The following is a 15841-nucleotide window of genomic DNA, read 5'->3' on the forward strand; positions in this document are numbered from 1 at the left end:
CTCTTGCTGTTGGGGAGGCTTTAAAATAATATGGCAGGGGGATGGGAACCCACACTGAAAAGAAAAGGGAAGTGATGCAGAGACCAAAGTGAGAGTTAGTGAAGAAAAAAGTAAGAGTAGAGTGCATAAGAGTAAAAATCAAGTAAAAAGTGAAAATCGCATAGGTCTCTAGATTCTAAAAGGACAATGAGTTTAAGGGCATTTTATCTAAATGCCCGTAGTATTAGAAACAAGGTTAGTGAACTTGTGGCACAGATCAGTACCAAGGCATATGGATTTAGTGGCCATTACAGAAACCTGGTTGCAAGGTGGAGATGACTGGGAATTAAATATCCACGGGTAACAGGTAATATGGAAAGATAGGCAGGAAGGCAAAGGAGGTGGAGTGGCGCTCTTGATTAGAGATGGGATCAGGATATAAGACCTACGGAGCAGAATGTTGAGTCCAGGGGAAAAATCCACTAGTGGGTGTTGTCTACAGGCCACCTAATAAAAATATTGCAGTGGCAGAGGCAATTAACCAAGAAATAACTGAGGCCTATAAGAACAGAACGGCAGTTGTCATGGGGGATTTTAAATTCCACTTAGATTGGATGAATCAGGTTGGTTAAGGAAGTCTTGAGGAGGACTTCATAGAATGCATCCGTGATGGCTTTCTTGAGCGGTATGTTAGTGAACCTACAAGGGAAAATACCATCTTAGATCTAGTCCTGTACAATGAGATAGGTAAGATTAATGGTCTTGTAAGTCAGGGATCCTCTTGGAAAGAGTGATCATAGTATGACTGAATTTCACTTTCAGATAGAGGATGAAATAGTTAGATCTAAAATTAGTGTATTATGCTTGAACAAGGGAGACTACAAATGGATGAGGGAGGTGTTGGCTAACGTGGATTGGGAGCACAGGCTATTTGGTAGGACAGTTGAGGAACGGTGGAATACTTTCAAAGAGATTTCTCACAGTGCTCTACAAAAGTATATTCCAGTCAAAAGTAAGGACAGTAAGAGTGGGGAGAGCCAGCCTTGGATAACTAAGGAAATAAAAGATAGTATCAAATTAAAAGCTCGTGTATACAAAGTCGCAAAGAGTAGTGGGAGACTGGAAGATTGGGAAAACTTTAAAAAAACAACAGAGAACAACTAAACAAGAAATAAGGAAAGGGAAGATAGAGCATGAAAGTAAATTAGCACAAAATATAAAAACAGATAGCAAAAAGTTTTTATAAATATATAAAGTGGAAGAGGGTGGCTAAAATCAACGTAGGTCCCTTGGAAGACGATAAGGGGAAATTGATATTAGGTGATAAGGAAATGGCTGAAGCACTGAATGACTATTTTGTATCTGTCTTCATGGTGGAGGACACACCTACTATGACAAAGAAGAACGTTATGGATGAAATGGGAGGTGAGGACCTCAATCAAATCGCTGTCACTAAAGAGATAATGATGAGCAAACTAGAGGGCCTCAAGGTAGATAAGTCCCCTGGTCCTGATGGGATGTATCCCAGGATGCTGAAGGAATTGGCGGAGGTTATAGCAGACACGTTGGTAATCATCTATCAAAACTCTCTAGACTCTGGGCAGGTTCCGGCAGATTGGAAGACAGCAAATGCCACGCCACTTTTTAAGAAAGGATGTCGGCAAAAGACAGGCAACTATAGGCCAGTTAGCTTAACATCTGTAGTCCGGAAAATGCTTGAAGCTGTCATTAAGGAAGAAATAGCAAAGCATTTAGAAAGGAATGGGTCCATTAGACAGACACAGCATGGAGTCAGAAAGGGCAGGTCCTGTTTGACAAACTTACTGGAATTCTTTGAAGACATAATAAGTGCAGTGGATGGGGGGGGGGGGGGGGGAACAGGTCGATGTCGTATACTTGGATTTCCAGAAGGCGTTCGATAAGGTGCCATGAAAGAGACTTATAAATAAGATACGGATGCATGGAGTTGGAGGAAGTGTATTGGCATGGATACTGGATTGGTTAACCAATAGAAGGCAGAAAGTTGGTATCAATGGGTGTTTCTCCGGTTGGCAGTCTGTGGTGAGTGGGGTGCCACAGGAGTCGGGGCTGGGCCTGCAGCTGTTTACCATTTACATTGATGATTGGAAGAGGGGACTGAGTGTAGCGTAGCAAAATTTGCTGATGACACTAAACTGAGTGGAAAAACAAATTGTACAGAGGATGTGGAGAGTCTGCAGAGGGATATAGATAGGTTAAGTGAGTGGACCAAGATCTGGCGGATGGAACACAACATTGGTAAATGCGAGATCATGCACTTTGGAAAGAATAATAGAATAGCAGATTATTATTTAAATGGTGAAAGATTGCAGTATGCTGTTGTGCAGAGGGACTTGGGAGTGCTTGTGCATGAATCGCAAAAAGTTGGCTTGCAAGTGCACAGGTTATTAAGGAGGCAAACAGAATGTTGGTCTTCATTGCTAGAGGGATTGAATTCAAGAGCAGGGAGGTCATGCTGCAACTACACAGGGTACTGGTGAGGCCACACCTGGAGTACTGTGTCCACTTCTGGTCTCCATACTTGAGGAAGGATATACTTTGGAGGCAGTGCAGAGGAGGTTCACTAGGTTGATTCCAGGGATGAAGGAGTTAACCTTTGAGGAGAGATTGAGTTGCCTGGGACTATACTCTCTGGAGTTCAGAAGAATGAGAGGGGATCTTATAGCAACATACAAAATTTTGAAAGGGATAGATAAGATAGAAGTAGGAAAGTTGTTTCCATTCGATTTGTACTTCAGGGAGCGCGAAGCATAGAATCAAATATCACTGTGATGATTGCACGCTCTAGTATCAATTGTTTGGTGACAATAAAGTAGAACTAAGGGACATCGCCTCAAGATTCAGGGGAGAAGATTTAGGATGGAGATGAGGAGAAACTGTTTTTCCCGGAGAGTGGTAAATCTGTGGAATTCTCTGCCCAGAGAAGCAGTTGAGGCTTCCTCACTAAAATATTTAAGAAGCAGTTAGATAGGTTTTTCCATAGTAAGGGAATTAAGGGTTATGGGGAAAAGGCAGGTAGATGGAGCTGAGTTTACAGACAGATCAACCATGATCTTATTGAATGGCGGGGCAGGCTCAATGGGCCGGATGGCCTTCTCCTGCTCCTATTTCTTATGTTCTTATGATCCATATGAACAATTTGAAATATCTGTTTTTCACTGAACCTTGGTACATGTAACAATAATAAGCAAATATACCAAATAAATTTCTTCCAAGGATGTCCAAACATCTAACTCTAGCTTTATTCTCTAACAGAATGCATAAATCTAAGCATGGATTAACTAACTAAATACAAAGTTAAAATTATTTGAACAAACATTCACCGTAAATCTTTACGGTCTCTAAGCTCTTCACTTGGGATCGTCCATGGTCGAGATTTTGGTAGACATTCCAGAACTTCAGCAGAGAAATCCGAGAAATCCACATCATATTCTATAAGGATGCCTTCAGTTTCAGGTTCAATTTCACCAGCTTGTCCCAGACTTCTGGTCAAATGCCTATTACAGAGAAACATATTACAACTAAATTTGTGAAGAACTTTGACATTTTATATGTTATTTCCAAGCCATTTTTAATCCTTAACAGATTTGCCACTAAGACCTGCCAAACTGATTTTAAATTCTGTCTAAAGACTAAATTGTATCAAATAATGCAGCGCCAATTAGATTTAATAACATTGACTGCAAACACAAAAAATATACATTGTATGTTTTGCAGTTAAGTTGAGCACTGAACCACTGCAATGAATATTGAGATCTCAAGGGAAGTAAGATGGAGAAATTCAGAAAGGGACTAAAGGTTAAGGCAAGAAAACCAAATATGCTCATGTTCCACAACAATTATAGGGTACAGATGAAGGGTCTTGGCGCAAAATGTCAACTTTTTATTCCATTGATGCTGCCTGACTTGCTAAGTTCCTCCAGCACTTTGTGTGTGTTGCTCAGGATTCCCAGCATCTGCAGAATCACTTGTGTTTATAATTATAGGTGCTATTTACTGTTTTTTAAAGCGACTTATACAAAGTCATGATTGGAAAAATTGCTTTTGGAAGCTAGAGAGCTGGAGATAGCCATGCCAAGCAAGGTTCAATATGAGGGTACAAATTTTAGGTATGCTATGTTGGTGAATCACAACATATTGGAGATCAATAAACGGAGAAAGATTTTGATTTGACTAATTAAATAATTTTGAATAGAAAAATGAATACCAGCAGCAATAACTATTTTGTTCACACATATCAATAAGGAAAGGATGACAAGTTGGTCTGATCTATCTATTCGGTTTTTGAAGTCACTTTGCTAACGTACAATAACTTATAATGAGGTGGACTGCCCAGCACTGATCTGCACACAGGATTCAGACATACAATGTTTGAAGACTGCTTAAATTGGGCAAACAATTTCACAGACTAGGCAAGCATCAGCACACTCAACAGCATCACTTCCAGTTGATAATCACAACTTCTCTATCACATTCCTATGTGCATACATTCAATCCCACCAGAAGAACTCATTTATAATAAATGCAGGAAAATGAGAAACAGGCTTGATTGGTCCATTATTATCAACTTGAGACACCATGACTACTCATGGAATTAGATTACCACAAGCAAGGAATCCTGTTGCTGGTCACCAACCCTTAGCAGTTGAGTTAATGCTTCAACATATTGAATATCATTTGGAAGAAGCACTGCAGAGAAATAGGATGGAGTACTTCAAGATCTGTCACTAAATGTAGCTCAATTCCATTGTCACTCATTGAGGTGGCAAAATTTCTGATGGGCGTAGTTGTCAGAGTCTCTGTCTTCCCATTTATAGCCATATCACTGTACTGACACAAACTGATCTGCCTATGATAGCAACAGTAGAGAACAGCATCCCAAGAGATGCGGCCTAGTTTTTACAAGATTAAATTCTACATTGCACTGTGCATTACTGCCACTCTGACAAAGAGGACAAATTTTAAAAGGATCCACAACTTAAAATTTCAGTAAATGCAACACCATCACAAAAGCAAGCAGACCTTTGGCTTGCATAACAACACTGCTATTACCATCAAATCAGGGGATAAACTTTGGCTTACTGATGAGCGTAGAGGTGCCAGATAGACTAATTAAGAATTTACTGGTTGATTATTGAGATAAAAGAGTTTATCTCCAATGAAAGTAGAAGAGGATAGACTTGCTGGGATTTGGAGAAATGATATAACTAAAATGTAAGGTTCTGAGAAACACAAAAGTGTAGATGGTGGATGGTTAGAGGGGATTTCTCTTCTCTACAGGTTCTAGATCTAGTCCCATAAGAGACACTAAAGACTGCTAGGAGGAATTTCTTCAGCTAAGGAGTTCTTAATCTGTGGAAATTTTTTTTTGCACATAAAGTTATGGATATTTTGCTAATCAAAGTCAAGTCTAAGACTGATAGATATTTAAACCTAAAGGAAGCAAGAAATAGAGACTCAGGCAGGAAAGCAAAGATGATCAGCCACGATCCTTTGGAAAGGCAGAGCCACATGATCTTTTCCAACTTTGTATTTTTATGTCCTTGCTAGAAAATATAAATATAAGCATCAGAAAAAAGATGCCGAACTATCAAGGCCAAAGCAGAAGACTGTATCTCAAAATTACAGCAGAGACCTGCAGCCTTGCCATACCAAGATTGTGGAGCATTCAACATCTGAAAGGAAAGAAGGAAGTTCTTTGGACATTCTATCATTGGTGATGGCAGAAATAGAAATTAGTGCAGTCAACTGAAGTAATTACAACCATCTTCCTTCAGAAATACTAAATGGGTGACTATTTTGCTTCCCCCTAAGATCTGAACCATCAGGGAAGCCAATCTTTTGTCAATTCAATTCACTCCAAAATTCAGGCAAAAACAGTGTGCACTGATGATTGAAGATACCTGACTACATCACATTCTATTAAAGATTTAGTCTGAAGACCAATGTTGCCATACTCAAGCCAAATGTTCCATTTCAGTACTGATATAACACTGCTATCGCTTCAGTAAAGTGAAACATATGTCCTATTCACTAAATTCAGAAAATACTGTCCACCTTTAATCATCAGCAAAATGATGGAAGATGTTCCTAAATCACACTACCCACCAAAAATCTACTTACCAATGAACTCTTTTGGTTCACAAGTGCAACTATTCTAAGACTTCACTATAGTCTTTGTCCAAACATAGACAAAAGAACCACTTTCCTGAAAGACTTCAGTACTCCACGATATTCAAAGTAACATTTGATTATGTGTGACATCAGCATACCCTTTGAAAGACAAATATGGAAGAAGGGCATTTGGCCCAATGAGCCCATACCAGTGCCAATCTAGCTAATCCCATTCCTACACACTCTCCGCATAGTCCTACGATCTAATGTTTTCAAGTACGTACACAGCTCCCTTCCAAATGCTACAATTGAATGTGCTTCTTCTATATTCTCAGACGGTACATTCTAAATCTAAAAATCTATATTTATATATATATGTTTTCCGATATAGATCTAATCTAAATCTCTCTCTTTCTATATATATATATAAAAAAACATAAATATAACAAAATATATATATATATAAATATATATATTTATAAATTACAATTTCTTTGTCTTCACTGGCCTAAAAGGCTGAAATTTCCAACCTACTATGGAGCTTTAGGTCTGTAGATTTTCAAGGCAGCAGTTCACAACTACTTTTTATGCACTCTGCTTTTGTTCTACCTTGTACTACTTTAATGCACTGTTGTTATGAATTGATCTGCATGAACAGCGTGCAAGACAAGTTTTTCACCGTACTTCAGTAAGAGTGATGACAATAAACCAACTCACTGAGGCAAAAATATTTATTAACGTATTACCTGTGGTCTAATCCTCTAAATAATATTGTGACAAAGTTGTCCTACAATTCTGGTGGCACAGTGAACTTTGATATAAAAACATTAATGAAATATCTTATTGAGGCATGTATTTGCAACACTGTACAATTACATCTAGAAACATAGAAAACCTACAGCACAATACAGGCCCTTTGGCCCATAAAATTGTGCCGAACATCTCCCTACCTTAGAAATTACTAGGCTTACACATAGCCCTATATTTTCCCAAGCTCCATGTACCTATCCAAAAGTCTCTTAAAAGACCCTATCATATCCGCCTCCACCACTGTTGCCAGAAGCCCATTCCACGCACTCACCACTCTCTGCGTAAAAAACTTACCCCTGACATCTCCTCTGTACCTGCTCCCAAGCATCTTAAACCTGTGCCCCCTTGTGGCAGACATTTCAGCCCTGGGAAAAAGCCTCTGACTCTCCACATGATCAATGCCTCTCATCATCTTATACACCTCTATCAGGTCATCTCTCATCCTCTGTCACTCCAAGGAGAAAAGGCTGAGTTCACTCAACCTGTTTTCATAAGGCATGCTCCCCAATCCAGGCAACATCCTTGTAAATCTCCTCTGCACCCTTTCTGTGGCTTTCACATCCTTCCTGTAGTGAGGAGACCAGAACTGAGCACAGTACTGCAAGTGGGGTCTGACCAGGGTCCTATATAGCTGCAACATTATCTCTTGGATCCTAAATTCAATTCCACGATTAATGAAGGCCAATACACCGTATGCCTTCTTAACCACAGAGTCAGCCTGCACTCAACCACTTCACACTTATCTGGGTTGAACTCCATCTGCCACTTCCCAGCCCAGTATTGCATCTTATCAATGTCCTGCTGTAACCTCTGACAGCCCTCTACACTATCCATAACACCCCCAACCTTTGTGTCATCAGCAAACTTACTAAACCTTCACTCCACTTCTTCAACCAGGTCATTTATAAAAATCAAAAAGAGTAAGGGTCCCAGAACAGATCCCTGAGGCACACTACTGGTCACTGACCTCCATGCAGAATGTGACCTGTCTACAACCACTCTTTGCCTTCGGTGGGCAGGCCAGTTCTGGATCCACAAAGAAATGTCCCCTTGTATCCCATGCCTCCTTAATTTCTCAATAAGCCTTACATAGGGGTACCTTATCAAATGCCTTGCTGAAATCCATATACACTACATCTACTGCTCTTCCTTCATCAATGTGTTTAGTCACATCCTCAAAAAATTCAATCAGGCTCGTAAGGCACAACCTGCACTTGACAAAGCCATGCTGACTATTCCTAATCATATTATACCTCTCCAAATGTTCATAAATCCTGCCTCTCAGGATCTTCTCCATCAACTTACCAACTACTGAGGTAAGACTCACTGGTCTGTAATTTCCTGGGCTATCTCTACTCCCTTTCTTGAATAAGGGAACAACATCCGCAACCCTCCAATCCTCCGGAACCTCTCCTGTCCCCATTGATGATGCAAAGATCATCGCCTGAGGCTCAGCAATTTCCTCCCTCGCATCCCACAATTGCCTCATCTGGTCCCGGCGACTTATCCTACTTGATGCTATCCAAAAGCTCCAGCATATCCTCTTTCTTAATATCTACATGCTCAAGCTTTTTAGTTTGCTGTCAGTCATTACTACAATCACTAAGATCCTTTCCCATAGAGAATACTGAAGTAAAGTACCTCTGCTATTTCCTCCGGTTCCATACACACTTTCCCACTGTCACATTTGATAAGTCTTATTCTTTCATGTCTTATCCTCTTGCTCTTCACATACTTGTAGAATGCCTTGGGGTTTTCCTTAATCCTGCCTGCCAAAGCTTTCTCATGGCCCCTTCTGGTTCTTCTAATTTCCTTCTTAAGCTCCTTCCTAGTAGCCTTATAATCTTCTAGATCTCTAACATTACCTAGCTCTCTGAACCTTCTGTAAGCTTTTCTTCTTGACTAGATTTATTACAGCCTTTGTACACCACGGTTCCTGTACTCTACCATAACTTCCCTGTCTCATTGGAATGTACCTATACAGAACTCTACACAAATATCCTCTGAATATTTGCCACATTTCTTCTGTACTTTTCTCTGAGAACATCTGTTTCCAATTTAAGCCTTCAATTTCCTGCCTGATAGCCTTTGAAACTATGGTGACATGAGGGAGATATATGGGAGATTAGCTATCAAACTGGTAAGCAGATAAATTACAACAAAGGTTCACAGCAAAATAAGAGCAAGGTTTAGTAAGGACAGCTTCAGGTAGTGGTAGTAATTGAATCAAAGGGGCGTTTGGGATTCGGGAGGGCAATTGGGAAAAAACTAGTTGTTTCAAATTGGAAATCCATCCAAGGTGGTTAAGGACCATAAATATCAGAAGAGATAGATGAGAATGGGGATGGTGTCCCAAAGGACAGCCCAGTAAGTAAATTATTTAAAGGGGCCTTCCCAAATTCGGCTATCATGCTCGCCTACTCAAGAAGATGCCCTGTATGATGCATAGCTGCAGACTTCACAGATGCTTGCTTGTTTTGGCATGTGAATCATATAGATTCATACCAATAAAATGCAGGACTAACAGCACAGAAACTCAAAAGCAATTAGCTGATGTAAAATTACTATTAATACAGAAATCATCGGGACTGAAGGATCTAATAACTTGCATCTTGTAGTCATGCCTTCAATGAGAATGCATAAGTCATGATAAACCAAAAAGAGCAGAAATCCTACTTCAAAATGCTCAGTGTTTATACTGAACTCTTAAAGCAAATTTATAAACTTAAAGGAAAATATGTTGATAGAAATACAAGCATTTCCCTGGACTCCTGCTTTGAGATAATGTTCCCAGAAGGTACAAGTTATGAAATTGCTATGTTTCTATAAACATTATTGCACTTCTATAAATGTGGGAACTGAGAATATTCAAGACAGGGACTGATCAATTATTAGATACGTTGGGAATCAAGGGGTACAGGGTTAGGGCAGTGCACTGGTGCTAAGTTAGAAGATTAACCACAGTTTATTACATGGTGAAGCAGGCACAAGGAGCCATATGAATCACACTTGCACCTATTTCTTATGTTCTCAATTACTGCACTGGTTTTCAGCAATTTACTATCACATGTCAGCAAGTTACTCAGCATGTTACACAACAGATGCAAGGAGAAGCCGAAAACAGAAAAAATTCTAATCTTACAAATCCTCATAAATTACTGACCTTCACAGATTTTTCAGATATTGTACCACATAATGCTCAAAATGATGCACTGTACAGTACAATGTGGATAAACTATTTAAGATTATCAAAAAATTCAATCTTTATGATTAAAATAAATTGCACCACTATAAAAAAAAAGTACAGATGGGAGCACATCTTTTTCTGGTTATCATGTCCTGAAAATGAATCATTTTCTTTCAAAATGAAACATAATTTGATATTAATTTAGTCAAAATTAAATGAGCAAAAATATATTTGAATTTCACAATTTAAAAAGACATAATTTAGACACTCTAATAGAAAACAATGTTAATTATTTAATACTTAATACAATTTTAATCCTTAAGTGCTACACATTTTCAACAAATTGTTCCTACCCAGATGCAAAATTGCAATCGTGTTTCCAGTCCACAATCCGACAAATGAACAGAATGTTGGCATAATCTCCTGCTCTGGCCAGGAAGTCTTCTGGACAATCTTCCAATGGCACCAAGATTCGAGGTACTCTATGATCAATGGGTGAAAATATAATGCACTCCTTGTAAAGATCACTATTTTTATCAGTAAATGGCTTGATGAATCCTGTCACAGCTCTGGAATGTTTCTTCTCCACAATGTAAACGACCTATATTAATGGGAAGAACAATATTAAACAAATTTCATAAATTCAAGAAAATCCTCAGAAGATATTTTAGTTATTGTGAACACTAATCAATTGCATATACTTTAGCTGTGCTGAATGTTCAATATGCTGAACTCATGTTAAAGTTCAACATCTGAACTTGAAAAGTAGGGGAAAAAAAACACCTTTCGCCCTTAGTTACTTCTTTAAACTGGGGATTAATGACTGGATCATCTGCTTTGATGATGTAGGTTGAAAGATAAATATTATCCAGAATGGCAGGAGATGTCATTTTTAAATCATGCCATGGAATCTTTTCACATCCAACTGAGGTAGCAATGATAGATATTCAATAATATAAACAGAGTATCCCATATTATCACATCGAGGTTAAAAACAATCATAATGCTATCAACCCACATGTCATCTTGTATAGACCCAATTTCATTTACCCTGCTCATAACTTCCTTAAATTTAAAAATCATTATACAATGTGGTTCTAAAGACAATGAAAAAGTGGCAGAACCTGCAGTGACGCAGTGAAGAAACCCCACCCCAAATCAAACCTCACAGCTTTGAAGACATGCAAGTCCCTACCCTCTATTAGCAGTAAAAATTGTCATTTTAATAGTTTTTAAATTTCTCTGGTATTCAGAGATATTTAAAAACAATTAAAATTGAAATAAATCCAGGCTTATTAAAATTTTTCAACAAAATCACATAAATAATTAAAAGTATTGAACAAAGACACTTTTAAAAGGAACTTCCCCTCCCTTTTGCCTAACAATTACTTTCAAAATCAATAAAATCAGCAGTGATCACCACAAACTCTCAATCAAAGCCAACCATCTCCAAGGCTGAAATCCAGTTTGACCCAGAGGTAAGTTTCCAATGTCCTGAACACTTCCATCACCATGGCCTCTAACTTCCATTTCATGTTGCAACACTTATGCATGTCTGTATTACGTCTGGATCTGACTTGACTATTCACAAGAACACAAGCATATTGGAGCAGCAGTAGGCCATCAGACACTTCAAATCTGCCCCACTATTTAATATAACGATGTCTGCTCTATGCTGTCTTCAACTCCTCTACTGTACCATTTCTCCAAACCCCTCTGCTCCTCAGTCAAATATTTATCCACCTTAATATATGTACAATGACCCTGCTTTAAACACCTTCCAGTACAGAAATGCAGAGATTCACCACCCTCTGTAAGAAGGCAATTTTACATGATCAGCCCCTTTTCTAGTAGTTACATCCCCTTGTCCGAGAAGCAAAACATCCAAACATCGACCCTGTCAAGCCCTCTTAGAACATTATCAGAATCAGAATGAAACTTAACATTATTGCCATAAGTCATGAAATTCTCTGCTTTGCAGTAGCAGAGCATTGTAATACATGATGTAATGCGCTGTAAGGTTTCACCACTAAAGTAATGTTTGGGTTATGACTGCAGATAATGGGGCTTTGGAATGTGGGGCTATCCAATGAGAGGGTTGTTGTTCTTTCTTGTGGGTCTGGGAGCAGGGATTTCACGGTCTTTTGCTGGGGAGAGATGAGAAGACGCAAACAGAGAGAGTTGGTAGACCGCCAGACAGAGTGGACTTGGACCGAGGGTCCGAAGGTCAGCGACGCTCAGAGAAGATCAATGGTGGACGAATGGCTTTATCAGTGAGCTCCAACGTTGCCTATTAGACTGTTTCATGAGAATGGGGCTCTTTTTTTTTTGTTTCTTTACCAACTATATAGTCAAATTAATAATTATAAACCTCAGTTGTTCAATCGCATGTTGTGTACTGTTTGTTATTTTATGGTACTGATTTGTAACAGGGGACACATCGTGCAGCACCCACCCAAGCAAGATTTCTCAAGTTTGGCTGGGCCAAGGGCCATCATCCCCTAGATTAAGCCACTAGCCGAACCGAGAATTACAATAATAATAAAAACTGTAAATTATGGTAAATAAATAAATATACACACACACACACACACACACACATTACAGTTAAATTAAATAAGTAGTGCAAAAAAGTAGTGACATAGTGCTCATGGGTTCAATATCCATTTAGAATTCTGATGACAGAGGGGAAGCAGCTGTTCCTGAATCAGGAGTGTGTGCCTTTAGGCTCCTGTACCTCCTCCCAGATGGCAGCAATGAAAAGAGGGTATGCCCTGCATGGTGAGGGTCCTTAATGATCGACACTGCCTTGAAGATGTCCTGGATGCTGGGGAGGCTAGTGCCCACAATGGAGCTGACTGGGTTTACAACTCTCTGCATCTCAGTGTACATTTTCTAAAGCTTACTTCAATCCGTGCGGTGCCCCCCACCATACACCAGACGGTGATGCAGTCAGTTAGAATGCTCTCCACAGTACAAGTGTAGAAATTTACGAGCGTCTTTGGTGACATGCCAAATTTCCTCAAACTCTTTTGTTCAAATGTGGTTGAACTGCCTGCTACCTTCTTGTGACTTGCACACTAGAACATCTAGATTCCTCTGTACTTCACTCACTCGTGGTCTTCCTGTCCTGTTGCCGCCTCACTCAATCTATCTATATTCCATTGCAAAATCTCAGTATCCACAACGTGCTTTTTCCTATCTATTTTCATATAATTTACTAATATGTAAAGCCTACATACTGTTCTTTCCTCCAGATCACTGATTAACCTAGTGAATAATTGAAAGCCAAGAGTAGTAGTACTCCATGAGTACCTCCTTCCAGTCTGAAGAGGGCCTATTTATTCCAATTGTTTTGTTTGAGAGAGCCAAATTTTAAACCATTTTAACACACTTTCTCCAATATCATGGGATTTTAATCTATGTACCTGTCTACTATGTGACACATTGTCAAACATTCTTTGGAAATGCAAAACACCACATCTACAGATACTCTCTAACAATAAGACTTGTTACATCCTCAAAAGTAAGAGCAATTTGTCAATTATGATTTACCTTTCATAAAACCATATTGAGAATGCTTCATAATATTCATCTTACCAAAATAAATAGCTATTTCCTCTATGATTATTGACTATAGCATCATACCAATAATAGCTGTTAAAACTAACTGGTCTGTAGTTTCCCACCTTCTGCCTTTCTTCTTTTTTAAACTAAAGAGTTACATTGGCTGTTTTCCAAACTTCTGGTACTGTCCTGGAGTTTTGAAAATTTTCAGCAAATGGGTCCACCATGTCTGCAGCCACATTCTGTAAAACTACAGCATATAGTCCATTAGTTCCTGGCAACTCGTCTGCCTTTAGCCCTCAATTCTCCTTGTGATTGAGATTTTTCTAAGTTCTAACGTGTTATTGTCAATTAGTTCATCTGATATCTTAAGGATATCAAAAATTGTATTCAATATATCAGCTTTTTCTTTGTTTGTTCATATTAATTTACCATTCTCGTTCTCACAAGACCTCACATTGACCTTGGCTGCCCTCTTCCTATTTACGCACCCCATAAACTTTTACTGTTTGTTTTTATAAAACATGCAAGTTTTCTCTTGAGATTCATTTTCACCTTTCTTATATGACCTTTGGTCTTCTATGGTTAGATCTTAAAATCTTCCCAGTTCTCTGGTCTATCACTAGCCCTTGCCATGTTTTACATTAAATATTATATTTACCTTCTTCAGTAGCAATGGATTTTCCTCTTTCTCATGGAATCCTTCTTTCAGATTAGGACAAACTCTTGCTGAACATCATAAATCATCTATCACTGTTCCGCTGCTGATCTGTCTCTTAATTTATTTACCTTAAACAACTTCAATCTCATACCATTATAATTGCCCTTAGTCAAACTGAAGACACTAGTTACTGATCTGAGGGGACATCCTCAAACTGCATTTGCAATTCTATCATACTGCGGGTACCAATCAAGGAAATTTTTAAAGACAAGAGACTTCATTTGTCCCTCCTCATTCCACAAAACCAAATGCAAACAGCCCATTCACAGGTAGGCTGTGCAATATACTGCTCTAAAAACAATCCCTTACACATTCAAGAAATTCTTCTATGATTCCATTGGATAAATCAAACTGGCAATTAATATATAGATTAAAATCCCCCATAATCTCAGCTCCCTTCATCAAACATGCTCTTGATATTTCCCCATTTATGCTTTGACCTACTGAGAGATCAAATTTTGAGGAGTTATAAACTATTCCTTTTCCCAGCTGCTGCCAAGAGTGGAAACTGAGTGCAATGAAGTTGGACTTCGCCTAAATGCTAAAACGACAGAGCACATGATGTTCAACTGCGACAAAGGTACTCTCAAAACCGTAAAGAATGATACAATTAAGAAAGTCTTAGAATTCAAGTACCTCAGGTCAACAACGATGAGCTCGGAGAAGGACATAAAGATACCGAAGGCGCTGGCGTGGAGGACTATGAACAACATGAAGGAAATCTGGAGGTCGAACCTGACCAGAGGGCTCAAAAAGAGGATCTTCATAGCAGTCATAAAGTCCATTCTCACGTACGGATGCGAGACGTGGACACTCACCAAGACCAAGCGAAAGTTACTAGATGGTTGTTATACACGAATGCTCCAGATGGTTCTTGACATGAGTAGGCAACAGCACATGACAAACGTTGAGCTTTATGACAACCTACCAATGCTCACTAAAATCGAGGCGAGCAGACTGCAACTAGTGGGGTACTGTCTACGCCACCCTGAGCTAACTGCCAGCCTAGTCGTCACATGGGAGCCCAAGCATGGGAGGATGAACCCTGGGCGCCCTCCCAAGACTATGATCAACTCGCTCCTAGAAGATAGTGGCATGGCTAATGTAGATGAACTGAACACACTGATGAGGGAGAGGGAGGAGTGGAGAGTCCGCCATTGTGCCCGACGCCGGCCCCCTAGGCCTGAGTCAACATGGTAGTCGTAGTAGTTTTCCCTGCTATTGACAAGTTCAAACCAAACTGATTTCACATCACTATCCATTGCTATTATATGTTGACTCAGCTCTGCAAAAGTTTAACAATGCCACCTACCTCCTTTTTCCCTTTGGTGGCTTCTTTTGGGAACCTGCATAACTTAAAATATTAAGCACGCAGTTCTGGTCACCCTGCAACCATGTTTCTGTTACAGCGACCATATCATACT

At 39.3% G+C, this 15841-nt stretch overlaps 1 protein-coding gene across 2 annotated transcripts in view; it reads right to left on the minus strand.

The window, feature by feature from the left end:
- Positions 1 to 15841, minus strand: part of dis3l2 (DIS3 like 3'-5' exoribonuclease 2) — a 307005-nt gene that overhangs the window by 193440 nt on the left and 97724 nt on the right. For both annotated transcript variants that reach the window (XM_073041187.1, XM_073041186.1), the window contains exons 8-9: positions 10483 to 10730; positions 3342 to 3515 (exon numbers count right to left, since the gene is read on the minus strand). In XM_073041187.1, coding sequence (XP_072897288.1) covers positions 3342 to 3515; positions 10483 to 10730 — 422 coding nt within the window. The remainder of the gene's footprint in view (positions 1 to 3341; positions 3516 to 10482; positions 10731 to 15841) is intronic.

The sequence above is a fragment of the Hemitrygon akajei genome, chromosome 3, assembly GCF_048418815.1.
Source record: "Hemitrygon akajei chromosome 3, sHemAka1.3, whole genome shotgun sequence".
Taxonomy (NCBI): domain Eukaryota; kingdom Metazoa; phylum Chordata; class Chondrichthyes; order Myliobatiformes; family Dasyatidae; genus Hemitrygon; species Hemitrygon akajei.